This window comes from Pristis pectinata, chromosome 4 (genome assembly GCF_009764475.1).
Source record: "Pristis pectinata isolate sPriPec2 chromosome 4, sPriPec2.1.pri, whole genome shotgun sequence".
NCBI classification, from domain to species: domain Eukaryota; kingdom Metazoa; phylum Chordata; class Chondrichthyes; order Rhinopristiformes; family Pristidae; genus Pristis; species Pristis pectinata.
In genome coordinates this window covers 104,007,545-104,035,527 of record NC_067408.1, presented here as the reverse complement: position 1 = coordinate 104,035,527, position 27,983 = coordinate 104,007,545, and the positions used below count along the sequence as shown (strand labels likewise).

The following is a 27,983-nucleotide window of genomic DNA, read 5'->3' as shown; positions in this document are numbered from 1 at the left end:
TCTATTTCATGTAAGCAAGGACAAAATTTGGGATCCAGATCTTCTCCCAATTTTCATGGTGGATGAAGAGAGTGGTGCTATTCTCCTCCGATATAGCAGTTCATGGAGGTTTCATAGATGAGGAACATTTAGTCCTTGGATACTAGCCCTGACCATGTGTTACAGTTGGTCTGACTTACAAACATTTTGCCAAGATCAATGGAACCAAGAGCGTAACCAACAGCTCATATTCTCACACCAAGTAGTGCTAGTGTCTAGAGAGGAATTTCACAACTGAGGTACTTTGTTTAACGACAAAGCATCTCTTCCCTTCATTACATCTGACTGACCTGTTGTAGTACTTCAGATTTTGACAGTAACTGGTACACATAAAGAGTTGAGTATTTTCAACTATTAAATTGAACATTAAATGTCCATGTTAGTAAGCTTGCTTACTCTGGGTGGAGGAAAAAAAATTCCCAATCCTAAGCATTACTTGACACAAGTATGAATCTGTCCAGACTCTCTTGTAAATAATATTCGAGTAAAGAGAAAAACATGGGAATGAGAGGAAGCCGACAATTTGTTCTGAAATTCAAAAAGCTTCATCAAGTCAATCAGTCATTGATGATCTCAGCTATTAATGAGTTACTCATTGCATACAGGCTGCCTCTAGTCACTTGTCTAAACAAGAAGTGGCATTTTCCAGTCCAGGTTAATACGTGCTGGGATTGCTGTCAAGTTGCACCATCAAGACCTAAGAACATAATCTCAGAAGTTGCTTTTATGAGCCATTCTAACTGGTTTCAAATACCCATTTACAGCAGAGGTTTAAGTAAGCTTTACCTTTCTGGTTGCTTCATCTGTTTGGCCAGAAACCAAAGACTGTTCTGGTTTCTCTTGCACTATTTCTTGTGGCTTGGTGCTAAGTTCTTCTGTTTCTGACGTGATTTCTTTCAAAATAAAATTAATTGTATCATTAGTCTTTATTACAACATTGAATCTTTAAGCATTTAGTTTAAAACACTTACTAATTATACTGATATGGTTAAAAGGGAGAAATCAAGGGGGTTATTCAAGGATGTAGAATGGGACAATGGGTGGTGTGTACTTTTCACTTGGGCAAATTACTTTGAACACACAAGCATGCACTCATCAATTGCATTTCACTTCCTATTTGGCACAAGTTCACAATACACTAGTGCCTCGTTCAAGATGAACGAGATGTTCAAGATGCATTCCCAGGAATGAGAGCACTATAGGAATCAGGGTTAAAGTAGCCACTACACCATTATAGGGAAAGAGAGACATACAATACTGACAACAGTGCGGTATTGGGAACTCCCTGTGGCTTCATGCTGTTGTACCAGGAACCTGGTGCAATCAAGCAATGAATCACCCTACTGCTCGGTGTGATGATGCTGCCTGTGTGCAGGCTGGGGCAAGCAGAGAGGCCAGTCAGCACTGATGTGTGTGGCTCAGGGCTGGGCCATTGCTGGGGATTGGCAGCACCTTCTCTGTGTGGTCACAGACCACCCAGGTCGTACTGTCTCTCCCTTCACCTCCTGTTGGAGGTGATGAGAACTACCATCCCGTTTTCTATGTTTGGCTTCACAGCCCTCCCCCACCCAGAGATTCCTTGGTAACCTCTGGACTGGGGAGAGCTGTGCAGCCAAACAAAGAGAAGAGGAAGACAACAGCTTCCATCACACCCAACAGGAGGTGATCAGGACCCCTTAAAATACAAAAGCCTGAAAGCACGTACCATCAGGCTCAAGGACAGCTTCTATCCTGCTGTTATAAGACTATTGAATGGTTCCCTTGTACGATGAGATGGACTCTTGACCTCACAATCTACCTCGTTGTGACCTTGCACCTTCCTGTCTACCTGCACTGCACTGTCTCTGCACTGAGCACTTTTATTCTGCTCTCTGTTATTGTTTTATCTTGTACTACCTCAATGCACTGTTGTAATGAATTGATCTCCATGGACGGTTTGCAAGACAAGTTTTTCACTGTACCCTGGTACATGTGACAATAATAAACCAATTTACCAATCTACCAATCTGGGTTGTGTGTAAACACTGACAGTCCTCAATGATGGCCTAAACTCTTTGTGCCAGCCAGGGCATAGCTCTGAGCCTCACACCTCAGTGCTGAGTAGCCACACCTCTCAACACCCCCCCTGCCCACCCAACACTAGCTCTCACAGGCTGAGCTGTGACTCATTAACAAGAGAACACCAGCGGGGGACAGAGATTTGCACCAGGCTGCCAGCAGATCAATGAGCATCCCAAGTGGACGCCTTTCTTAAAGTACAGGGGTGACATACCTGTGAGTGTTCAGACCCAGGACCAGGAACACTATAAAGACTCAGTGCTCACCTGGATGGGACTCATCAGGGTACAAAACTGTCCATTATTGTCATTAGTGAATCTGGCTCACAGACAGTAGCTGAGAGTTTGGCAGTGAAACAAGGCACTACTACAGCAAAGAGCTGACTCTTGTTTTAATTCATTCCCAGCTTGTGATCACCATCGTGGTTTTGGGAAGTGGGATAACTTTCTCACCTAGCATCGAAACATGGGACCAAGTAGCTTCCTTCTGTGCTATAAATCGCTCTGATTCTGCACACTAGTGTGGAGGGGATTCCCTCCACCATATGAAAGACAAAAATACTTGAAATACTCAGCAAATCAGGCAGCATCTGTGGAAAGAGTTAGTGTTTCAGGTCAGAGACCCTTATGAGTAATGCTGTCTGACAGACTGAGTGTTTCCTGCATTTTCAAAAGTCAAAGTCGAGTTTATTGTCATATGCACAAGTACATGTACACACAGGTGCAATGAAAAACTTGCTTGCAGCAGCATCACAGGCACATAGTATCATATTAGCAGCATTCGCAAGAAAAACATAAATAAAACACAAGTTTTACTAGAAAGAACACACTTAGAACAAAAAAAGTCAATTTTTATGCAATTTTCAGTCTTTATTTCAGATTTCCGTCATTTTTGATTTTCATTGCCTGTCCCATGTTTATTCTGCATGCAACGTATTGCTGTGAAGGACACAAATACACAGCTGAAAGCAAATTTTACCTTGAAATGTCGGGCGGTCACTGGGGGCCTCCTTCCAGCATTGTTGCATCAGCTTTAACAATCTCTTACACGCTGGTGGCCTAGGCTTTGGAATTGCCGATAACTCAGGACGAAGTCCACTGACCACTTTGACCATGATGTGCAGAATGTTTGTTTCAGCTGAAAATTGAAAGGCAATATTAGTAGGCAAGTAATCCGAAATAAAAGCAGAAAATGCCAGAAACCTTCAGCAGGACACAAGGCAGAGAAACAGTTAGCCTTTCATCAGAACTGGGAAAAGTTAGAGATAAAGTTAGTTTTAAGAGGCAGAGAGGTGGGGGAGGGGAGGGAAGAACAAAAGGGAAGCTTTTTTGGAAGACAGGAAAGATTAAACAACAAAAGAGATAATGATGCAAGATAAAAAGGATGGTAAAAGGTAAGTAAAGAAATAAAATATGGTTCTACGGCAGGTGCAAATAAATGCAGCAGAATCCTTGTCTGCAATTGCTGAATTCAATGCAAATCCAGAATGTACAGAGTCAGACGAAGAGGTGCTGATACTTGAACTTAAGTTGATCTGATTAGGAGGCAAGGGGCATAGAGGTGAAGTGGGAACAAGAGGTAATGTGACAGTCATCCGTAAGCTTGGGTCAGGGCTATGTTTCTTATAATGGTCACCCAACCTGCATTTGACTTCCAAGTAGAGGAGACCACATAATGAACAGCAAATGTTTAAAGGACTCAATAAATGGGAAAAAGTAGAAGTAAGTCCCTGTGTTATCTGGAAAGGACATCAAGATTCCTGGATGGTGGGAAGGAAGGAGGTAAAGATGCAGGAGAAATGTTTTAGTGGTGCTTGAGGAGGGTGGTTGCTGGGTCTTCAGCAACGAAATAGAAATGAGAATTCTATTTGAGATAAAAGATGATTGTGAGCTTAAGGATGTCAATTGATGTGGAATAGGGGTGGATTTGGCAAAGGCGAGTGCTGGGAACTTGTAGATGAGCTTGTGAACTACGGACCTTTCCAACGTAAAGTATATTGTTAGCACTTCACGAAAAATTAGAGAATTCATAACACAGAACAAGTTGCTTGGGCTCAATCTATCTGTCTTGGAATTCACTGTACATTCATTGTAGGAGCGGTGCTCTTAATCCCATGTGCTGCTTTTGTTATGCTACTCCTTCATGTCCCCAATATTAAGGTGTAGTGATTCAATGAAAAGCTACTGCAGTGTGGTGACTCCACTACAGAGCAATGACACCACCGTAGTGTGGTGGCACGAGTGTGGTAGCAGCAATGTAGTGACTCCGCTGAAGGACAACGACACCACCCTGACATAGCAACAACAATGCAGTGACTCTGCTGTAGAGTGGTAACACATGTGCTGGGAATACTCAGCAGGTCAGGCAGTACTTTTCCATATTTCCTTATAATATAGGAGGACATTCAGCCCATCTGGTCTATGCCTGCTCACAGAACAATCCCATTCCCCCATTAATTTTCTCTGAAACTTATGCTTCCCACATTTCCATTTTGATGTGAACTGGTTATGAAAGTTGACAAGCTCGATCTATGGGATGGCACAGAAGGATAATGAGCAGGAAGTTTTTCAAATTGTGATGAAAACTCAACTAACAGGAAACCTGCTTCTAGCTTCTGAACCATATCCACATTAACGGACTCTTGAGTGATTCAATAACCTGCTCAATTATAAAATCAGAACCAAAAGTGAAGCCATCCAGATCTGAGGAAACTAGTAAATGACATCAAAAAAGTATTGCAAGAGGAAATGAAGGTTGTGTGCACACTGAGGGTAGCTAATGGAGTAGAGATGAACATGCAGGGAATGGAGGTATATGGATCATGTGCAGGCAAATAGGTTTAGTTTAATTTGGCATCATGGTCGGCACAGACATAATGGGCCGAAGGGCCTGTTCCTGTGTTGAATTGCTCTAGGTTCTGTGTTATAAATATAAGCAAAGGACTGAATGCAGAGATTATTGTCAAAAAGTGGGAACCCAAAGGAGTCAGAGTAAAGGCAAGAATATCTAACCTTCCTAAACTAATGGAAAGAATAGAAGGGCCATTGCTCATAGCACTGAGGTCATGAGAAAAGGTTTATTGACATAAAGCTCAAAGTTGGCAATCTGTCTTTATAGGATGTTGAATAATATGGGTTACTTAATTATCTTTATTTTTATAAAGAGGAACTGCGTGGGTGAATTAAAGGCTCCTTCATGCTCAGAGATGCCTGTGGTGATGGGAAACACCCACAATACATACCTGCAAAGGGCTTCTTCTGCGTTAAAATCCCCCAGATGACAATGGAAAAACTGCAACAAGGAAAGGAAATGATTGGACAACTGTTTGAAATACATAGGACTGTCGAAGAAGAATCTGGCGTTAATTTACAAGCATCGAGGAGGATCCATTTTTGACCAGACTGCAACAGCACACCACAAAATATCGATAAGCACAAACAAGACAAATGTGCACTCTTTAAATTTCACCAGAAAAAGTGGAAGTAATTGGGTAATATCTTATCAACCAAGCCACTATGTGTCCAAGATGGACTTTAAGCGCATAATTTACAGGTTATAACAAGGTTCTATTCCCAAGAACTGTTCGTAACCCGAACTGTTTGTAAGTCGGAAATGAACAAAAACGGTGTGGGAGAGGATCACAGAAACAGCTGTAATGGGAAAGTTGAAGAGCGGCTGCCAACTAGTCTCACTGGATGGGTGAATGAGTCTGCTCAGCGCTCCCAACTCTGCTCGGCTCAACCCAGCCCCCGAATGTTGTGGCTTGGGAGGTGGGTTTGGGGTGGAGGGGTGGGGGAGAGAGAAGACATGTGGTAATGCCCCGTTCCCACATGGCAGAAGATGCCTGCAGCCCCACAGCAGATAGCAAGTCCACCCCACTGGTCTCTCAAATGCTCATTCGTATGTATGGGGTGACCATAAGTCACACGTTCGTAATCCGGGGAGGACCTGTACTCATAACGGTTCTTCACCTCGTGCATTTTTCTGGAGAAATTAGTCTGCTGTTATAGGGAGGAGTGTAGTATATCATTTTTCCTTATCTTTATGTAGACTTTGTTTACTGAGTAAATTGACTTAGTTTGCCATATAGACTGTCATACAATCCATCCCACCTCTGTCACAATAATAAAGTATTGTCAATATATAATCTCAAACTAAAATGGCATCTCCCAGTTAATCAATAATGACTCCCTAACCTGTTGAGAAAAATTTAGGGAAATTTATGCTGAAATTTAGTGAGACTATGAACAGATCAGTGGAAAGTCAGGATTTACTTAAATAGCCTTTTATTTGCAGTGGCCATGTATAGGAGATCACTGTAGAATAAGTGCTCAGCTCACCCACAACCAGAACAAAAAGATGAATCTGACACAAGATGCCAGCACTGACATCCATTTTTTGTTACCCACAAGCGTTATGCAAGTTTCTATAAAAGTGTCTAACCTATATACATCATGCTTAATATCGGAAACCCTCTTCTGCCGCAGACGTTCTGGGGGTAGATATGCGATTGTACCACAGAAACCATCTATGCTGATGTCCTGCGAGTTAGACAATCCATTCCATCGTGCCAACCCAAAGTCTGAGATCTATACAGAGAAAGAGATTAATGTACTGCAAAGCAAGCTACCTCTAGATTTCATAAACAGTGAATGAGACGCACGGCAATCCTTCATCAGGCATGAATGGGATTGGGTTACCCAGAAAGAGCCTGTATGGTAAATGTAGGCAAAAAGCAAAAGCAAGCAATTCAATCAAATCTGATAGGGTCTCATCACTTACCTTGACATGATGGTGTGCATCCAGCAGTATATTTGCAGGCTTTAGATCCAAATGCAATAGTGGCGGGGACATACAGTGAAGGAAGTTCATGCCCACTGCCGTCTCATGAATGATACGGAAGCGCAGTTCCCAGGGTAATATTTCTGAAGCCAGCAATTTTTCCAGTGAACCGGTCTCCATGTACTCCATGACTAGTCCCACTGGATCTTTGCAGATCCCGTAAACTGGGAGTACATAACGGAATTTTGCCATCTCCATTTTCTTGGCTTCCTCCAGCAATTCTGCATTCTCCCTATCAATGCAAAAGAGAGAACAAAAACCTATGGTTTTGATCAAGAAGAGCCACAGTGGAAACATGTCACCGTAGCAACAAATCACCTATTTTGGACAAAGCATTAAACTCCAAAGTTCCAAATCAGATAGAAATTGATGTGAACTAGTTTCCTTTGGTCTAGCTGGTTTTGGTTAGTTTGGACTTAAGTTTAACCTGGACTGTGATATTCAATAGAGTATCCCACAGGAGGTATTGGTTCCAAGGATGATGTGGCTCAGACTGACCTGAAGGATACTGAAGTTCTAATAGAGAAGAACAGGTCACAAAAACATGGACATACTCCCTAGATTATTGAAGGTTAAGGATTGATCCACTCGAGGTGTTAAAGATGGTTAAATGACTAGATAGGACAAATAAAGAAATACTAGTTCATCTGATAAAACAAGGAAGAACAATTATAAGACCTTTCCGAGGTAAGGTCAGATAGCATATTGCTCCTGTGGAGATACAGAGACTTCTTTCCAAAACTTTTCTTCCTCACTAAATTATTACAATGCAGAAGGAAGCCACTTGGCTAATCAGGTTCATGTCAGCTCCCAACAGAGCAATCCCATAAATCCCATTCCCCCTGGCCCAATTTCCCTGTATTCCTGCAAGTTATTCTCTCTCACATGTCCATCTATTCCCTTTTGACTATTTGGCCATTTGCTTACCATAAAAGTTAACTTACAGTAGCTAATTATGCTACTTAGCAAGGCTTAGATATTAAAAGATGTTAAGAAAATGGAGGTAATGAGTTAATTAAATGGTGGTAACAGACTCAAGTTGGACATCCTCTACTATACTCCTCTGCCAGACTTGGAGCATGCCTCATTGTTCAGCTCTCTGGCAGGGGGTCACTGGAAAGGTAACCAGGTTAGAATTCATTAATCCGAATGGATTTACTGAAGCCAGTATTAGTTTGGACTTTGAATGGTGTAAACACTTCTCTGCTACAGCATGTGTGACCAATGCTCACTGGGTAAGCTATGCAAACCGGTGTCTTCTCTATTTTACACGGCCCTGTGTGGGAATATTGACTGTCAGTCACCAATGGTTCTATTACCATTGACTGTGGGGAGGTGGGGGTTGACAAGAATAAAAAGAAGAGCCACCAAGATCCAAATGACTATCAGGTCCTCGCTACTTCTGCTCACTTTAAGGGAGGTTAATGTTGAACTCTACCAAGATGTTGCTCACACTATCTGTCTGGGATTGGACACCAAATTTGATTACTTGGGTATAATACAACACAAAGTGGCCTGCAGCTAATGTCATGTAAGGAGCTGGTCCAAGGGATTAAGAGAAACCTGTGGAAACACAGCGCTGCATACAGCTCTCCTAGAAGTACAAAGGGACGGATTCATCTTTGGTCACCAGCGATAAATATAAGTTAAGATAAGATATCTATTAGTCACATGTACATCGAAACACACAGTGAAATACATCTTCTTGCGTCGAGTGTGCTGGGGGCAGCCCGCAAGTGTCGCCACGCTTCTGACGCCAACATAGCATGCCCACAACTTCCTAACCCATACGTCTTCGGAATGTGGGAGGAAACTAGAGCACCCGGAGGAAACCCATGCAGACACGGGGAGAACGTACAAACTCCTTACAGACAGAGGCCGGAATTGAACCCGGGTCGCTGGTGCTGTAATAGCGTTACGCTAACGGCTACACTAATGTGTGCCAGAATGTCTGCCATTTGCCCCTCCGGATTCAGATCCATTTAGCACAAACAAGCAAAGACAAACAGATCACTATTTAATATAAAATAAAAACAGAAAATGCTGGAAACACTCAGCAGGTCAGGCGGCATCTGTTGAAAGAGAAACAGAGTTAATGTTTCGGGCTGAAAACCATTCTCTGACCTGCAACATTAACTCTGTTTTTCTTTCCACCGATGCCGTCTGACCTGCTAAGTGTTTCCAGCATTTTCTGTTTCAATTTCAGATTTACAGCATCTGCAGATTTTTTTTATTTTACTTATGTTCCTATTTATCTTCACAACACGCATTCCCCTCATCAATGAACCCTTAGAAAGAGCAAGAACTGTGACTGACGTAAAAATAAACTGTCTGGAGACAGAGAGAGGAGCATCAAACCTCCAAGACATTGACTGCCATATTAAACTAAAACATTCATAGCAACTGCAGCTCAGCACCAGAGGCAGAGAGTCTGATAAACTCCCTTCATCATTACTGGGTGTGTCAGTGCAGAAATCTGTACACTATCAGTATCTTGCCCTCAAATCTGTTCTGTGAGATTGACAAAGCTATTCATTCCAAAAAAAAAGGGAATATGGTCAAAGTCATTCCCTTGATGCATTAGCTGCATGGTTTCCTGCAATTCATGCAAATTATAGTAATGAATGTGCTATTTATTACCAAGAATGGGGTCTTCAACTGCCTTACTTCATCCTTCCTTTTGTTGCCTTGGAGTTGGCTACTGATCCCCCCTCCCTGGTTCTACTCTTAAGTAAAATGAAGGTAATCCAGAACTCTGCTGACCAAGCCCTAACTCACATCAAATCCTGTTCACCTTTGTCCCCTGTGCTTGCAGGAATACATTGCCCTAGTTAAGCAATGCCTTGGCTTTAAACTACTCAACTGGTTTCAAATTTGTCCATGGTTTTACTCCTTCCTATTTCCATATTGTTCTCCAGCCTAATGGGATACCTGCTCTAATCCTGCCCTCTTGATCATCACATTAATTGTTCCTCCACTGGCAGCTATGCCTTCAGCTGCCAAAGCTCTAAACCCTGAATTTCTTTACCAATCCTCTCTACCCTTATCATGTTGAACAAGGTTTTGGTCATCTGCTTTAGCATGCAAGTCAGCATCAAATCTTGTTTGATCACACTACTGTCAATGGCTCTGGGATTAGTTTCTTTCTGTTAAAGATCCCAACTAAATACCTGTTCGATACAGAACCCTTGTTTTAAATGGAAGTTATATACATTGAATGACATTCATTTCCTACAATTTTTAAACAGTCCAAAATTTCACGACGACAGAAATAAGGATTCCATTATCATCCCCGTTTCCAACCTCGAAGGTCAAGCTACAATTTTCCTTTTCCTTTTAATGGCAATGATGAAAACTCCAGCATATTAAAACAACCTTTCAGGAACTGGAGTAGTCTGTTTAATCCCTTGAGCTTCATTGAGTGCATGGTTGGTCTGTTATCACATATCCGGCTTTGTTAAATATTACTTAAGAGCTTTCAAATTCTCATCCTCGTTTTCAAATATTTCCATGGCTTTGCCCTTGTGTCATGCTAATCTCCTCCAGATGATATCCAATTCTGAAAGAAAATAAGAGATCTACTCTTCTTTGTGGGTTGGAGAGTTTAAATCCACAACTAAGCTCTGCTGTTTTCTGCAAGGGTCAAAGTCGTATTTCAGGCTGAAGCAGACTAGACCATGGCACATACGAATCCTTACTAAGTTCAACAATGGGTTCTGTGAGGTATACTGGATCACCAAGAATGCTTTTGCTTTGCTTAGAATACGTACAGGAACCACATAAATAAATAAAGTCCTTCTGAAGCCACCATTCATTTGCATATCTCATCACCAATGAGTTTTGTAGGGTTAAAATAATTAGCTTAATCTTAAACTGTTATGCACACAAAGTGCACCTCATCCTCGTTTAGATCTGTTAACAGTGTTAACTGGATATACTTGGTAAATAACCAATGATTTGATCAATGCAGTTTCCTTGCCCATGTTAATGGCCCCTTCTTCACTGCAGAAACATGTTTTATGCTTTCCATTGCGGTCGATCACTGGCACACAGGGACCAATCAAACATAAATTCTGGACATTCATATATTCCAACCAGTAATATGTAATCAGAAGGATTTATTCTTCAAATTATATTGAACTTGAAGAGAGTGAGAAGTTCAGAGTTCAGCTTGCTGAACCTGGAGAGGAGCGTGCTAGAATCTGAAGCAACAAACTGCTGGAGGAACCCAGTGGGTCAGGAAGCATCTGCAGAGGGAAATGGACAGTTGATGTTTCAGGTGGAGACCCTTCAGCTGGACCAACAATGCAGAGTAGGATCCAAAGATAAATGTTTCAATATTTAAATACATATGTTAATATGGAGTTGTCACAAATTCTTTGACACAATACTAAGATTTGTTTGAGTTAAAGGTCATTTGCCTTGGTTTGGGGACAGAGATATGTAGAATATGACCATCCCACGGGTCCGTACACTGTGAGGGTGAGGCAGTACAGGGACTGATCCTCCTATCAACCCCACCCCATTCCCCCAATAACCATAATATTACCTGCGATCTCACACGAGTATTCATGTATAATCTGCAGTTGGTTAAAATGCCACTCCAAAGCTAATTGCGTTAAAGTCCTTGCATCTGCCTCAGCAAGCACAGACCCCTTCCCTAAAGGACAGTACTGAAACAAAGATAATCTTGCAGCTCCATGCTCCCTTTTACATGTCCGACTTCAATGATCAGAGTCTGGTGTGCTGTCCAACTGCTCAACACTCCTGCTCTTTCTGAGTGTCCAGCCACCTTCCCGGTGACTATCCTTGATCTGGGCCACTGTTGCATCAATCCCCACTGCTACTTTTTGATGACCTAAGCCAATTGAGCTTAAGGGCTGCTTGCCTTGATTATCCTGTGATGTGGAGAGGGCTCCAGCAGAGACTAGGCCTCAAATAAGGCAGACTTATTCCCTCCCCTGGTCTGCCCTGATCTCCATATGACCAAAAGCCTTTGATCTATTTTTAAATGTCTCTGATAAGCAAAAACAGTTCAAATAAACTTAAATAATTTTAACTTTTAAAAATATATTAAAATTTATTAATGTACAGGAAATAAGAATGGAGTGAAATAAAGATATAAGAGAAAGCATTGATTTTTTAATGTTGTAAAGCTCAGGGGCCAGATGGTACCTGATCTAGCTCCACATCTCAGGACCTTTCTTCACTAGCTCTGACCTCAGTGGTGACTCCACTGGTGGAGCTGGAGATCAGGTACACTGGCATCTGTTCTCCAGTCCCCATCTGCCCTCCACATTGCAATGCAGGGGTTTTAAAGTCAGGAAGTAGTTGACCTGCCAGAAACATCAAGTGAAGCCCAATACAATTCACCTTGTATTCCATTGTTATTCTCAAGGGGCAGTAACCTCATACCCACCAATGTCAAAATACTTAGTTCCATCCACCTGCTATTCATACTGAGTGGCATTGTGTCGGGTGTAGACTGTTAACCGCCCGGAGAGCAGCAAGTGCACGAACTGTACCCACACACCATAGCCACCATCCCTTCTACTGTCCTACCCCGAGGTATGGAAATTCCTCCGTGATCCTCTCCAGCTCCAAATTCTCCGGAAGAGTTGCTGCTTTGACCATGGTTTTGATCACCTGTCCTTTACATGGCTCCACTAGATTTTAGAACATAGAACATAGAACAATTACAGCACAATTCAGGCCCTTTGGCCCACAAAGCTGTGCCGAACATGTCCCTACCCTAGAAATTACTAGGCTTACCCATAGCCCTCTATTTTACTCAGCTCCATATACCGATCTAACAGTCTCTTGAAAGACCCTATCGTATCTGCCTCCACCACCGTTGCCGGCAGCCCATTCCACACATTCACCACTCTCTGAGTAAAAAACTTACCCCTGACATCTCCTCTATATCTACTCCCCAGCACCTTAAACCTATGTCCTCTTGTGGCCACCAATTCAGCCCTGGGGAAAAGCCTCTGACTATCAACTCTGACTATTTTGTCCTATCAGACTCCTGCAAAGTCTTTCATGACATTTTTATTATGTTAAAGGCACTGCAACCTATTAAATATAAAGTGCTGACTCTGTTTGAATACAGTAGACTGCAGCAAACCCCCTTGTCACCTTACAGCTCCACTTCTGCGTTACACAGACACCTTCCTATTACAAAAGAGGACCAACTACACACACATTCTACCCACACACAACTGTTGCCACAGGCGGGTCAGGAGTGTTGCAGAGTCTGATGCAATTGCTTCTAATTGGTTTTTAAATAACAAGCCACTGCAGCAGTCAACAACAGTCACGCACACACAAGGAGATTTCCTGTTCCAACTTGCCCATTCTCTCATTCATTCCTGTTAAACGTTGGCTGCTGTTCCTTGACTCAGTGTGGGTGGGGCGCCACTTCACCATAACCAGCAGGAACTTGGTGATATACACATGGTATTACTCTATGCTGTCCAATTCTGGTTCATTTCCCGTAACACCTTTGTCACAATCACCAGAGCCACCTGCCACATGACCTGGATGTTCAAGGTCGAAAGCATCTACATAGACACAAATCAAATTGGGAGGAAGAGTTTCCCCAACATTGCACCAGTCCGCATGGCGATCTTTGTGTGTGTCTGTCTCAGGAGTGCACACAACATTAGGGACATTTAAGAGACTCTTAGATAGACACATGAATGATAGGGAAATGGAGGGCTATATGGGAGGGAAGGGCTAGATAGATCTTAGAGCAGGATAAAGTGTTGACACAACATTGTGGGCCGAAGGGCATGTACTGTCCTGTAGTGTTCTATGTTCTATGTTCTAACCCCACCATGCAGTAGGAAAGCAATACAGAGATTCTACCTGTCACCCACTCTAAAAAAAATCTGGGTCTGACCAGGCTAGTCGACCAGACTCATGATATCCTGGCAATCTGGACAGTACCTCCTCACCTTTTCCAAGTGAGGGCATTCCTAGGGAGGAATCCTTTCAAAGCAATGCCATAGAGCAATAGTCAGTCCAAGATGTATTCAGAACCTTTAGGAGGGGGGAGAGGATGGACCCAGTTGTCTTTCCCTCAACCAGATGGTCAATGCCATTTTGCAAAGTATATCATTGCCAAAACTGTTGAACGGGTATAAGGATGTAGTTTGGATGGTGGCAAGGTTAGTCCTCCCTGTGCAGTCTTTCTCACACTCTTGAAGCTTCAGAATCACCATGAACAAGGCTGTGGCTGGGTAGTCTTCTGCCTAAGTGAAATTGGTAAGGGATAAATATTGGCCACAACAATGGGGATTACCCATCGGCAGGCATGTAGTGTGGCAGTTAGCGTAACACTATTACAGTGCCAGCGACCCAGGTTCAATTCCAGCCACTGTCTGTAAAGAGTTTGTACGTTCTCCCCGTGTGTCTGCGTGGGTTTCCTCTGGGTGCTCTGGTTTCACAGAATCATAGAATCATAGAACAGTACAGCACAATACAGGCCGTTTGGCCCACAATGTTGTGCTGACCTTTAAACCTTGCCTAAGACTACCTAACCCCTTCCTCCCACATATCCCCCTATTTTAAATTCCTCCATATGCTTACCTAACAAGCTCCTGAATTTGAATTTGAATTTGAATTTGAATTTCCTCCCACATTCCAAAGACATACGGGTTAGGAAGTTGTGGGCATGCTATGTTGGCGCCAGGAGCGTGGCGACACTTGCAGGCTGTCCCAGAACACTCTACGCAAAGATGCATTTCACTGTGTGTTTCGATATACATGTGACTAATTAAGATGTCCTATCTTATCTTAAATAATAGCAAGGGATTTATTTATGCCCACCTGAAAAAACAGAAGTAGTCCAGGTTACCATTTCATCTAAAAGTTGAAACATCAGGCAGATGTGCATTCTTTCAGTGATGTATTTGGACTATTAGGTCAAGATTTCTCTGCTTGCATCAGGTGTGGGATTTGAACCTACAACCTACTGCCACAAATCCACACCTTTATTTTTAATCCCTTCACAGAAGTCATTGGCCAGGCCAGTGTTTATTAGTTCTACTTGTCCTTGAAAAGCTGATAAGTTATTGTCTTGAAATGCTGCAGTCTGTGAGGTGAAGATATTTGCAAAGTGTTGCCATATCGGGAGCTCTAGGAGTTTGAACCAGTGATGATGCAGGACAGTGGCACGTTTCTAAGTCAGGGTCAAGTCAAGTTTATTGTCATGTGCACAAATATGGTGAGGTACAGGTACAATGGAAAACTTGCTTGGAGCAGCATCACAGGCACATGATTGTGTGATGGTTGGGTTGGTGGCTAGTCTTTATATCCTTTTGCCTGCTTTTCCTGGGGATAAAGGTTGCAAGTTTGAGAGCTCCTGTCATAGAAGCCTTGGTGAGTAAATGCAATATGTTTGCAAAGGGTAACAGTTCAGCCATGGTAAGGAATAAGCGCAGAGACACAAAAGACTGCAGATGCTGGAATCTGCAGCAAAAAATAAACTGGTGGTAGCACTCGGGGGTCAAGCAGCATCTGCGGAGGCAAAAGGATGGTCGCTGTTTCGGGTCAAGCCCCTGCATCAGGACTGAGAGTGTAGAGGGAAGATAGTCAGTGTATAGAAGTGAGAGGGAGGGGTGAGACAGAGCTAGTAGCTGATGGGTGGAACCAGATGAGGGAGGGACGATGGGCAAATGGAGCCAAGTAGGAGAGGGGGAGAGGATAGGAAACGTGAAGCAAGGGAAAAGAAACCCCCTGGATGAGTATGCAGGTGATGGGTAGATGGAACCGGAGGAGGGAGGGAGGGAGGGAGGGAGGGTAATGATCCTTGGTAAAGAGGGAGGGAGGGATGGAAAAGGAAAACATTGGGAGAGAGACCCTGGGTGGACTGGTGGGAGTGGGGAAGGAACAAAGATGGTGTGCGTTACCAAAGATATCCCACCATTTATTTTTTGATAAGGAAAGAGTGCATAAGCTGGCACTGTAGGAACTACAATTTGTCCCAGCAAATTACTTCAACTAAAGTGGTTGAGGAGTTGGACTTTAATGGAGCAAAACAAGGTTAAATATAGCATACTGTTCTTTTCTCAGTGAGTGACAGAGAGGTCTTGTTGGGAATGTCAAGTCTCCAACTTCCTCAGAGCAAGAATTCTCAAGCAAGAGCGCAGGTTTCACGTAATGGAGGGTGATCTCCGGGACTAGTGATGGTCATGCTGAAGGAGAGGAATAACTTTGCAGACCTACCTCTTTCCCCCAACCCCCTTAGCTTGTTTTGGTAGATGTTGTTTCCAGTGGTTTTGCTGCAGCTGTATCTGCATTGCCAGCACTATGATCCCTGGGCCACACAGGGTGATGGACCTTTCCTTTCTGCATATACACATGTTGATAAGACCGTGAACGACAGTCTGACTTTCCCTGTCGCCTGCTAATTCACCCACTGTCTGCCATCAGTAAATTTAAAAGCTCCCCCACCATACACTCTCTTGCAATATGGCATTACAATTATATTCAAACCATACCCACCATCTAGTCCCTACATTGTTGACTTAAACATTCATTCCCTCCACCACCAGCACATCGTGGTTGACATGTGCACTGCAACAACTCATTAAGATTTCTACCCCTCAAACCCCTAACCTCCACAGCCTAGATTACAACAAATGCACTACCCCCTTAACCCTGTTCACCAAAGTGAATAGGTGCACATGAATTTCAGACAAAAATAAGATGCTGCCTTGATGTTCACCTTTTTCAAATGGTCCGTCAACACTCACAGTCTAGTTTCAGTCTCGGGGTAGTCATGTGTATATTACAGCAAAGGAGTATAAGGCCCATGAGCCACTGGCAGGTCTAATTTCCCCCAAATGTGGTTCTGGCGGGACCTGGGATAATAAGATTTATCTGCCATCTGCCTCTCTAGGGTCCAGCATAATCTTTGGCTGACTGAGGAAAATGGTTTCCGAAGACCAAGAACTCAAACCTGGTACAAAACTCATGGTCTACAAGGCAGCAGTGATCCCTGACCTTTGTACATCCCATCCCCAGGTAACAAAAGGGTTCCATTTTATAGACTCCATAAGTCGATTTTGTTCATAAATTGGAAAATACGCTAAAATCACTCAATATGGTAACCATACCTCCAGACTACTATAATGGATGGCATCAAAGGCACCCAAGACTGATAAGAAACAACAATTACTAAAAGTGAAGAGATAGAGGAAACTAGTTCTACCATCCACAGGAACAAATATATGTGTGTACATCAGACTTTTGAGTATAACAACATTATGGGAACTTGTTCGTAGCTACAAGTCAGGATTTCGTAACCTGAGGATGGCCTGTGTATATATTGGAGATCTGGGCTACCTGTGGCAGGCACTTCAAGGCACTGGAAAGATACCACAGTGTTGCTTCCCTCCATATTCCCTCCATAAGATCCTCCAAATCTACTGGAAGGATTAGAAGACCAACATTAGCATCCACTCCCACGCCAACATCCCTGGCACTGAAACCTAATTACATTTAGTCTTCTCCAGTGGGCAGACCACATGGTTCACTTTCCTAACAGGCTCCTGAAACACTGCCACAAAGAAGAGATCTGGCAGACAGAGGAAAAATTTCAAGGATGTGCTTAAAGTCTCTTTGAAGAAATGCAACATTCCTGGGAATCCCTGGCCCCATGCCAGCTCCAAGAGGAGAAGGAGCACTGTGGATCGTACTGAGAACCTAGAGTCCATACATCGGGAGCACACAGAAGTCCAGCATCAATGCTGGAGGGAGCAACCACTTCCCAAACCCAGTCAGGTACCTCCTGCCTCGTCTGTGAAAGAGTTCAACAGCCACCTCAGAACCCACAATCCATCCCAAGGGACTGACAAAAAGTACACCTACACTGGTGGAGGTGTGGGTAAGGTGACATCCCCTCTCAGTTCCCCAGCTCCCTCTGTCATCCCAGCCCACCCCACCCAAACATTCAGCCTACAGATCCCAAACCTGGCCTTTGCTGAGCGGCAGTGCGGGAGGGTGACTGGGTCTGACACAACCCTGTTGTTTACTCCTGCCTGCCCATGGCTGATGTTGGCTACTGAATTCAGCATTCATGTGAAGATAATTGCTTTAAAATGATATGGTAACCTGATGCCATTCTCACTCACTTAACTTCCTACATCCTGGTTATTGTAAAAGCTGGCAGTAATTAATCCCATTAATGGGATCCCTCTTCACATAGACCCCCCTCTGCCTGATTAGGATGAGCGACCCACTACACTGACTGCTCCCCCTCCTCACATCCCACTTCCATCCTCCTCCTCCCACCCAGTACTCACCCCACACTCCTCACTCCCTGCTCCCCCTCCTACACACGTCATTGTAAGGCGATTGTTTCCACATGAACGCTGAATTCAGTAGCCAGAATCAGCTATGGGCAGGCAGGAGTAGACATAGAACATAGAACATTACAGCACAGTACAGGCCCTTCGGCCCACAATGTTGTGCCGACATTTTATCCTGCTCTAAGATCTATCCAACCCTTCCCTCCCACATAGCCCTCCATTTTTCTATCATTCATGTGGCTATCTAAGTCTCTTAACTGTCCCTAATGTATCTGCCCCCACAACCTCTGCAGGCAGTACATTCCACACACCCACCACTGTCTGTGTAAAAAAACTTACCTCTGACATCCCCCCTTATATCTTCCTCCAATCACCTTAAAATTATGTCCCCTCTTGTTGGCCATTTTTTGCCCTGGGAAAAAGTCTCTTAGAGACTCTTAGGTAGCCACATGAATGTTAGAAAAATGGAGGGCTATGTGGGAGGGAAGGGTTGGATAGATCTTAGAGCAGGATAAAATGTCGGCACAACATTGTGGGCCGAAAGGCCTGTACTATGACTGTCCACTCGATCTGTGCCTCTTATCATCCTGTACACCTCTATCAAGTCACCTCTCATCCTCCTTTGCTCCAAAGAGAGAAGCCCTAGCAGCAGGGCTGTGGCAGACCCAACACCACTGAGCAAAAGCCAGGTTTGGGATCTGTAGGCTGAAAGTTGGGGTGGGGGGGTTGTTGTGGGTCTGGGATGAGAGAGGGAGCTGGGGAACTGAGAGGGGATGTGACCATTCTGCACAGCACACTTCTGACTGTCTGCCCTCATCTGCAAACTGCTCTCCTACAGTCCCTCCCACCACCCAACTCATGCACTCCACACTATGCTCCGCCTGATCCACACTCCACCCATACCTTCTCCACACTAGGCACCAGTCTGCTTGCTCACCCATCACCTCCCCCAAGTGATTTCAAGGAATGTCTCAAAAAGAGAGAGAGAGGGAGAGCCAGAGAATTTAAGGGAAACAATGCAAGACTTCAGGAGCTGGAGAAGGCTGGACTGCCAACGGTGGAATGGTTAAGACCAAAGATGTGCAAGAGGGCAGAACTGGAGAAGTGGTAAATTAGTAAATTGGTTTATTATCATCACTTGTACTGAGGTGCAGTGAAAAACTTGTCTCACATACCGTTCACACGGATCACTTCATTGCAACACTGCATTGAGGTAGTACAAGGTAAAATAATAACAGAATGCAGAATAAAGTGCTACAGTTACAGAGAAAGTGCAGTTCAGGCAGACAATGAGGTGCAAGGCCATAACGAGGTAGATTGTGAAATCAGAGTCCATCTTATCGTACTAGGGGACGATTCAATAGTCTTATAAGAGCAGGATAGAAGCCGTCCTGAAATCTAATGGTTCTTGCTTGCAGGCTTTTGTATCTAATTTTGTATTTTCTGTGTAGAAGTCTCTGAAGAAAGTGCCAGCAATTATAGTGGAAGGAATGGCAAAACCAAACTAAATTTCTCCTGCACACCAAATTTGAAATGGTGGTGTTTGTCGCCGTATTTATTGTTGTATTGATTATTACCATGTATACTGTTTACTCTGTGAGCTTCATGGGAACAAAGAATTTCATTGCACACTGGTGTATATGACAATAAACTAATCTAACCAAATTGGTATTTGAATTGTACTTGTGGTTGAAAGCTGTACAGTGCATAAGAAACAGGAGCAGGTTAATCAATTCCTCAAGTCTTCAAAAAGGTCATGACTGATCCAATCTTGGCCTCAATGTCACTTTCCTGCGCTTTCTACGTACACCTTGTCCTTCAAATATCTGTTGATCTCTGGGCTTCAATATATTCATCAACTCTGCTTCCACAGCTCCCTAGGGAAGAGAATTCCACAGATTCATGACCCTCTGGGAGAAGAAATTCCTCCTCAATTCCATCTTAAAGGAGTGACACATTCTTGAACAATGGCCCTCCAGTTCAAGATGGCCCCACAAGACATTAATGACAGGAGAGATAAGAATAGAACCCAAGTGTTTGTTATTAGAGGTCTGTGAACGTTTGATGCACTTCCTTACTTCCCCTTGCTGCTTTCTGAACCGAGATGACAATCAGTTTTTTTGACTGCACCATCACCTCCAATGCAAGAGGAATTTAATGTAAATACATAATGCGTTTCCAGTTCCATGTTAATGTTTATGCTGTTTCACCTATTTTTGATCCTCTTTTCTGAGTGTGCACGTAGAAATTGGTTGATGATGGCAGACAACATTACCTCTTTCAGTAGACTAGGGCTGTGCCTTAATAATGAGTTGCTGTAATCTAGTATGTAGTTTGTACATGATGCAGTGTGCCAGCGCTGGACAGGAGCAGGTGTAATGTCCAGGAAGGGTGGGGTTTGCAAGCCTCCCAGGTCTTCCTCAAATAGGCGGCATTCAACTGAACAACTCATTCAATAGACAGTGTACCCAACAATCCAGTACTCCCTCAGTGCTGCACTTAGACTTACAAAGACCATATTCAGACAATTGCACAGCATATTTATATCCAAGGTACATCTTTAAGTACTTTACACCCAATGAAGAATCTTGAAATGTTGCCACTGTTGTAATGTAAGAAACACAACAGCCATTTCCAACAAGTAACAGAAATGTGATTAACAAACAAGATTACTTAGTCATAATTTTGATCAAAGGATAAATACTGATCAGGAGGATAGCAGGGAGAATTCCCCCATTACTTTATAAAGTAATGACAAAATATCCTAGTTTACTAACTCAATGTAACTGCACTGTGTAATGAATTGACCTGTACAATCGGTATGCAAGACAAGTTTTTCACTGTACCTCGGTTTATTATTGTCACTGTACAAGTGACAATAATAAACTAATACCAATTTATTTGGGACCTGGTCTTTGGTTTAACATCCTATCCAAAAAATAGTAACTCTATGAACACTACATTCCTCCAGAATAGCTTTTGTATGTCAGCCTAAATGTAGGAGTTAGATTTGAACCCACAACCTTCAGACTCAGGTCGGGATCTGGCTCTCCATTGAACCATGATCAGCAAAGAGAAAAGGCCTAGGTTCTGCGCTGACCACTCTCACTTCCCCAAAAATCTAAGTCACCAAGCCTGGGTGTCAGACCCAGTACGAAAAAAAATGGATGTTTCCTCCCAGTATTAACCCAGCTGACCACATTTCCTTCATCTCCAATGTTGTGGATTGGGAAGGTGGGAAGGAAGAATGATTAAGGAAAGTAATAATAGCTTCATTGATTTTAGGGAAGGAACATAGAACATAAGTAAATAGAAGCAGGAGTAGGCTACACAGCCCCTGATCTACAGACTCATGACTACACTTACCTTTAATAATGCACCCCTCCAGCTCCTTCCCCCCCCCCAAAAAAAACCATTAATTGGAATTATCTGTAACAATTTTCACTCCCTCCCCATTACTCTAGAAGGTCTAATGGTAGGTTACATTCTTAAAGGAACAGCCTGAACGTCATTGTTATTATTAGAAGTGTATGAATGTTTGACACTCTTGTTTAAAACTCCCCTTTCAATGTTGTTTTAAATGAGGTGTTTTTCCTTTTGAAAGGCATCACCACCTCCATATAAAGAAATTTAATGTAAATCTATAATGATTTAAGTGTAGAAGAAAATTGCTCAGCAACCTTTAGAAACAACTGTATCAGAACAGCTTGGGCTGTTGTCTGAGAGCAGAGGATGAGAAGGAAATATTTGCATTAATATTTGCCTACACAATGCAATTAGCCCTGACATCCCAAAGTTCTTCACAGACAATGAGGTCATTCTGAACTGATGTCAGTCCTTTAATGTAGGAAACAGCAAGATCCCACAAACAGCAATGTGGTAATGAGCAGATAATTTGATTTATTGATGTTAATTAAGGGATAAGTGTCGACAAGGATGCTGGCAATGTCTATGCTGCCATTCTTTTAAATATTTAAACATAGTTAAGGTCTCAATTTAACAGCCCATGTGAAAAGTAGGGCTGTGATAATGCAGCCCTTGCTCAGATTTCTGGTGTGGACTCTGGTATGACTTGAACCTATCACCCTCTCCTTCCAAGGTGAGTGTGTTACCACTGTGCTGTTGCTTATTGATAAAGTATTCAATTGTAAAGCATTCCTTTCTGCGTTCTCTTGGCTTACAAAATGCCCTATTCCTTCCTCATTGCTTAAATATTCTTAATCCTTTCAAGCTTCATGATGTACTGAATAAGGATCTTGTTCCTTCACCTGGGTTTTCCATTATGTAGAATGTGGTGTCATGAAGAACCAGCAGCCTGAAGTGGTGATCCCATGGAAAGTGCTGCTTATCTTCAGCTGTGGTTTAGTCAGCAGCACTCCATCCTTGTAAAGGAAGGTTATGGGTTCAAGTTCTAGTCCAGGGAGTTGAGCACATGACTGGGACCAACATATGGTGCAGTACTGAGGGATGGAATATGGAACTGAGGTCCCATTTCCCCTGCTGGTTCACATAAAGATTCCATGGCATTATTTTGAAGAAAAGTAGGAAAATTATCCCTGGGGTCCAGAACAACATTTATCCTATTTTTTTCAAACTGCTGAAACATTCTATCTGCTCCCTATGATGTTCTTTGGGAGTTTGTTGTATATGTAAATTGGCTGCTATATTTCCTGCATTACTACAGTGACTATATCTCAAAGTACACCATAAACTGTAAAGTTGTACAGTCATTCAACATAGAAGTCTCAGTGAAGTTATGAAAAGTAAAACAAAATGCAGTCCATTTTTCATAATCTCAGCAGATAAGTCTTGTTTTGTGATTGTCTTTTCTGGTGTATGTCACATTTCCTATTAAAGGGCACAAACTGAAGACACAACAGCCTGCAGATGCTGGAATCTGGAGCAACAAACAATCTGCTGGAGGAACTCAACAGATCGAGCAGCATCTGTGGGGGTGGGTGGGTAGGAAGGAAAACGTCAATGTGTTGGGTCAAAACCCTGAATCAGGTCTGATGCTTGGACATACAAAGGACAAAACTTGTGTCACAGAAAATACCTACACTGTATAGATCAAGTTATGACTAAATATTGAAAGTCTTACCAAATGGACCAAATTTGGTTTTTATCTCTACAACCAATAAGCAAAATGTGCAGCATTTGAAAGCAAACTGGGAACAGATGCTGCTTAAAAATAAGGGTCACCCATTAAAGAGAGAAATGAGGCAATATTTTTCTCTTGGGGTTGTGGTTCTTTGGAATGCTCTTCCTCAAAGGGAGCAGAATCTTTGCAGATTCTTGATGGAGGTGTTGAAAGGTCAACACCAAGGTCAATGATAATGCATAGTAGAGGTTACAATCAAATCTGCCATGAACTTATTGAATGGCAGAGCTGGTTTGGAAGTTTGTGTGGTCTACGACTAATTTATATGCTTGTATGTGGGGAGTAACATCACCCATTAGTAGAGTTTGGGTATCAGAACTTGTCTTGGTTTAGATTCAGCATTCATATTTGGCAATGCAGTTGCACAAGGGTCAAATATACCCAAATAAGAAGGCATGATACTCAAGAGCAGCATGCATTTATGTAGCATCCTTAAGATAAGATTTCCTTATTAGTCACATGTACATCGAAACACACTGTGAAATGCATCTTTTGCAGAGAGTGTTCTGGGGGCAGCCTACAAGTGTCACCACACATCTGGTGCCAACATAGCATGCCCACAGCTCCTAACCCGTACGTCTTTGGAATGTGGGAGGAAACCGGAGCACCCAGAGGAAACCCACGCAGACACTGGGAGAATGTACAAACTCCTTACAGTCACTGGTGGGAATTGAACCTGGGTCACTGGCGCTGTAATAGCGTTATGCTAACCACGTGTGACAATCAGATTTCACAAGGGCATTATCAAGCAGACTTTGAGAATGAACTACACTGCAAATTATCACAGGTGAACAAAAACTTAAAACAATATATATTTTAAAGGGAATCTTAAAAATAGGAGAGAGAGGGAGAGACATCGTGGGGAAGAATTCCAGATTTAGCTGGAAATTGGGAGGCGGACAAGAAGCTAAAACCGGAGGAGTGCAGACATTTCAGAGGCTTGTAGGGCTGGAGATGATAAGAGTTGGTGGGGGGGGCGATGGTGTGACTTGGGTTTTGAAAATAAGGACAATGGTTTTAAGATCAGTGAGTAACCAAACTATGAAGGAATTGAAATTACTCAGCGATATTTCAAGTTAAGTGAACAAAGCTGAAAAAGAATGGGCCCATTTCTTAGCCCAGCAGTTGCATAAGGCACAAGGCTTCTACTGAGTACTCTCCAGTCATGTCAGCTGGGGATTAGTGTGCTGGCCTCCGAGATTCCACCCCAACAGGAGACATTGTCTTATGGGAGAGAAGGTACATTAATTTGATAAAATGTACAGCAATATTTTTAAGACTCATTAAAAGAATGAATCTCTAGAAAACTGATTTGTGGCAGACTTTACATATGTTTTTAATTAGGAAACTAGATTGATGTACATTCCTGTAATCATAGTTACCAATTTGCAATGTATGTACTTTCTGTGAATTCCCATCAACTGCATGTTCTGCAAGCATTTTTAACCTGTGATAATTACCATTTATTCAGCACCTCAACATGATGTTCATTGTCCCAAGGGGCTTCACAGGTGCTCAACCAAATAAAACTGTCACAAGTCAAAGAAGGAAAAGTAGGTGATCTGTGCTGTCGTAAGGTCTCAGACCTGCAACAGTAAATATTCCTTTTTCCACAGATGCTGCCTGATCGGCTGAATGATTCCAGCATTTTGTTTCTGTTTCAGATTTTCAGCATCTGCTGAAAACAGGGTCTTAAAAAGAGAGAGAGCGGTTTGGGAGATGAAGGTCCAGAGCATAGACTACCTGATGGTGGAAGATAAGACATTGGTGCTGGGATGAAGGAAGTGAAATGGATGAGAAATGCCCCTTCACTATAAAATGAGTGCCCAAGGACCCTGTGAAACTGGAAAGGATGATTTTCATTGGTCTTGGGAACTGCCGTAAAGTTTCCACTTAGATTTAATCCAGATTTGTTCCTGCTAAACCATAGGAACCATGGTTGGAGTCCCCTAACAAGCTTTGATGTGAACAGAGGTAGAAAACAAAATCAACCAGAAGTGTTCTACATGGCGCTTGAGGGCAGGGAGGCCTCTACATTTCAATCATGCCTGTCCACCAGGATTTCCATGACAACACAAGTCTGCAGTAAATCACTTCTGTCTCACACTGTCTGCATTTAACAGACTAAAAGGGCTGTTATCCATAAATCTGTGAGAATCTAATCTGATTGAGGAAAATACTTATTTATGGGATGTTCTATTCAGCATCTGTCTATTACATTAAGGGACTACCCTCCTAGTGCTTTAACACTTAAGCACAGGGCAGAGACAAAAGTAGTAGCAGAACTAGAAATAACAAGCAGGGAAGGAGCAGTTTAAATGACCATGTGAATAAAAAGGCTGGTGCAATAAAACAACAACTTGCATTTATATAGCATATTTATCACAGTGAACAGTCTAAAATTACTTCACAGCAACACAATCAGACAAATATTGCCATCAATCTTGTGAGGAAAGGTTGAGTGAGCTAGGGCTTTTTTTCTTTGGAGCAATGCAGGATGAGAGGCAACTTGACGGAGGTGTATAGACAGAGTGGACAGCCAGCACCTTTTCCCCAGGGCAGCAATGGCCATTACCAGAGAACATCCATTTAAGATCAGAGGAGGAAAGTTTAGGGAAGATGTCAGAGGTAGGTTTTTATCTTTACACAGAGAGGGGTGGGTTCCTGGAATGCACTGCTGGGGGGTTGGTAGAGGCTGATACAATAGGGACATTTAAAAGACTCTTAAGGTAGGCACATGGAAGTAAGTAAAATGGAGGGTTATGGGCTGTGTAGGAGGGAAGGGTTAGATTGATCAGGGAGTAGGCATTTATATAGGTTAGCACAACATCACGGGCTGAAGGGCCTGTACTATGCTGTACTGTTCTATGTTCTTAAGTCACGTGGAGAGAAAGTAGAATGGTCTGGAAAATGATCAAAAGCTTGGTCAAAGGAGTAAGTTTCAAGAGGTACTTCTTCTTCAGCCCCACCCCCACCTCCACCCCACCGCCTCCCCCCCCAAAAGGAAGGAGAAAGATGGGGAGCCTTGCATAGGGAACTCCAGAATTTCTGACTTAAACAATTTAAGGCAGGAGTTAGTGGGACCCAGGGAACTCAGAGGCTACTGAGGTTATGTCAACCAAAAATGTTCGACCTTTGCATGCAGAGTGATTCAACACAAGAACAAAGAATTGGAAGCAGGATTGGCCTCATACTTTCCCCCGAGCCTGCTCCATCATTCAATAAACGTTAGCTGATCCTGTGCCAGTCTCCGTGCCCCCACCTCCCCCTTTCTGTTAGCCTCCGAAAAATTGTCTCAATCCCAGTCTGGAATATACACATCCGAAGGGACCGTGGGAAAAGTCAGCTCAAGTTCCACAGTGAATGGCTCTGGCTATGAGTACATGTTTAGCCCAGGGTGGGACAGGATTAGGCTTGCCTGTGAGCCCCTCGGTGGTTGAATATCTGATTAACCCTCATTGCCTGAGCTTGTGCACATGAAGGCTGTCAATGGGGCCAAGAAAACAAATGAAAAGTTATCTGAGCAGGAGCCAGCACTTTTGGGCAGGGCAGAATGAGGAAATGTGGGGGATGTGTTTGCAGGTGTGGGAACAGATCCAGCAATCTTTAATGGGATCTACTTCAAAGTTATTCTGTGACATGAATCCCACGGGAAACCATCTCATCTGGGAATTTCATTCTCAGATAGCGCTGCACCACACAGGAAAAACAAACAGACAATATAAAAAAACTAGCAGGTGAGCACGGATTAACTGAAAGCCATCTTACGCACTAGCTTTACATGTACTGTTACTGTAGGGATGGTGTACAACTACATTGATTTAAGGACCACATTTTTACTTTAAAAAACTGTGCACCAACTGCCAGGAATCTTCCGCCCTTAAAATTCTTTATATAACACTTAAGGTTTGCAACTTACTTCTCATCCACATGAAGACTTGGGGGACATTTGATGGCCAGCCATGTTTTCCAGTGAATGTGACGGACCTTGTAAACCTGTCCAAAACCACCAGATCCAACTTTTTCCCAGCTCGCAAACTCATCAGAGTCAAAGGTCTTTAGCAGTCCCATTCCCCAGGAGGACTGCTCCTGTTTCTCCATAGTTGTCTCTTTTAAGTTTCCCAGAAAGAAAATCTGCTTCTCTTCCCTTTTGGTGTGTGTACGTCTCTTTTTTTCAGTAATTGCTGTTCTACAATCTATCTGGTCAGGTGTTCAAGGTGTGTTCATTAACTCAATGCTGACATCATTTCCTATTGCAACATGAAGGTTAACCACCCTTCAGGAATTTACAGACTTTTCCACTGTTCTTTAACCCCGCCTCCTCATTGCATCACACCCCCAAGGCTGCCAGCCTGAACACACAACTCAGTACAAGGCACACATTCTCAGTACAAGGCACACATACTCGTAAAAGGCACACACACTCAGTGCTCTTGAACTACTGACAGACTTTCCCTGCATTACAGTTCGTCTTTTGCTTCCCTCGCCTTCACCTCACTTGTCAAATCCTTTCCTCAATTTCCTTTGCATTCCATTACGTGGATGAATTTACCTGAGACAAGGGC

At 43.0% G+C, this 27,983-nt stretch overlaps 1 protein-coding gene across 1 annotated transcript in view; it reads right to left on the bottom strand.

Moving 5' to 3' along the window:
• ripk4 (receptor-interacting serine-threonine kinase 4) overlaps window positions 1-27,612 on the bottom strand; it is a 34,731-nt gene extending 7,119 nt beyond the window's left edge. The window contains exons 1-6 of the mRNA XM_052015008.1: window positions 27,338-27,612; window positions 6,880-7,171; window positions 6,541-6,686; window positions 5,339-5,388; window positions 3,076-3,234; window positions 826-932 (exon numbers count right to left, since the gene is read on the bottom strand). Coding sequence (XP_051870968.1) covers window positions 826-932; window positions 3,076-3,234; window positions 5,339-5,388; window positions 6,541-6,686; window positions 6,880-7,171; window positions 27,338-27,519 — 936 coding nt within the window. The 5' untranslated portion in view covers window positions 27,520-27,612. The remainder of the gene's footprint in view (window positions 1-825; window positions 933-3,075; window positions 3,235-5,338; window positions 5,389-6,540; window positions 6,687-6,879; window positions 7,172-27,337) is intronic.
• Window positions 27,613-27,983: the final 371 nt, after the last annotated feature.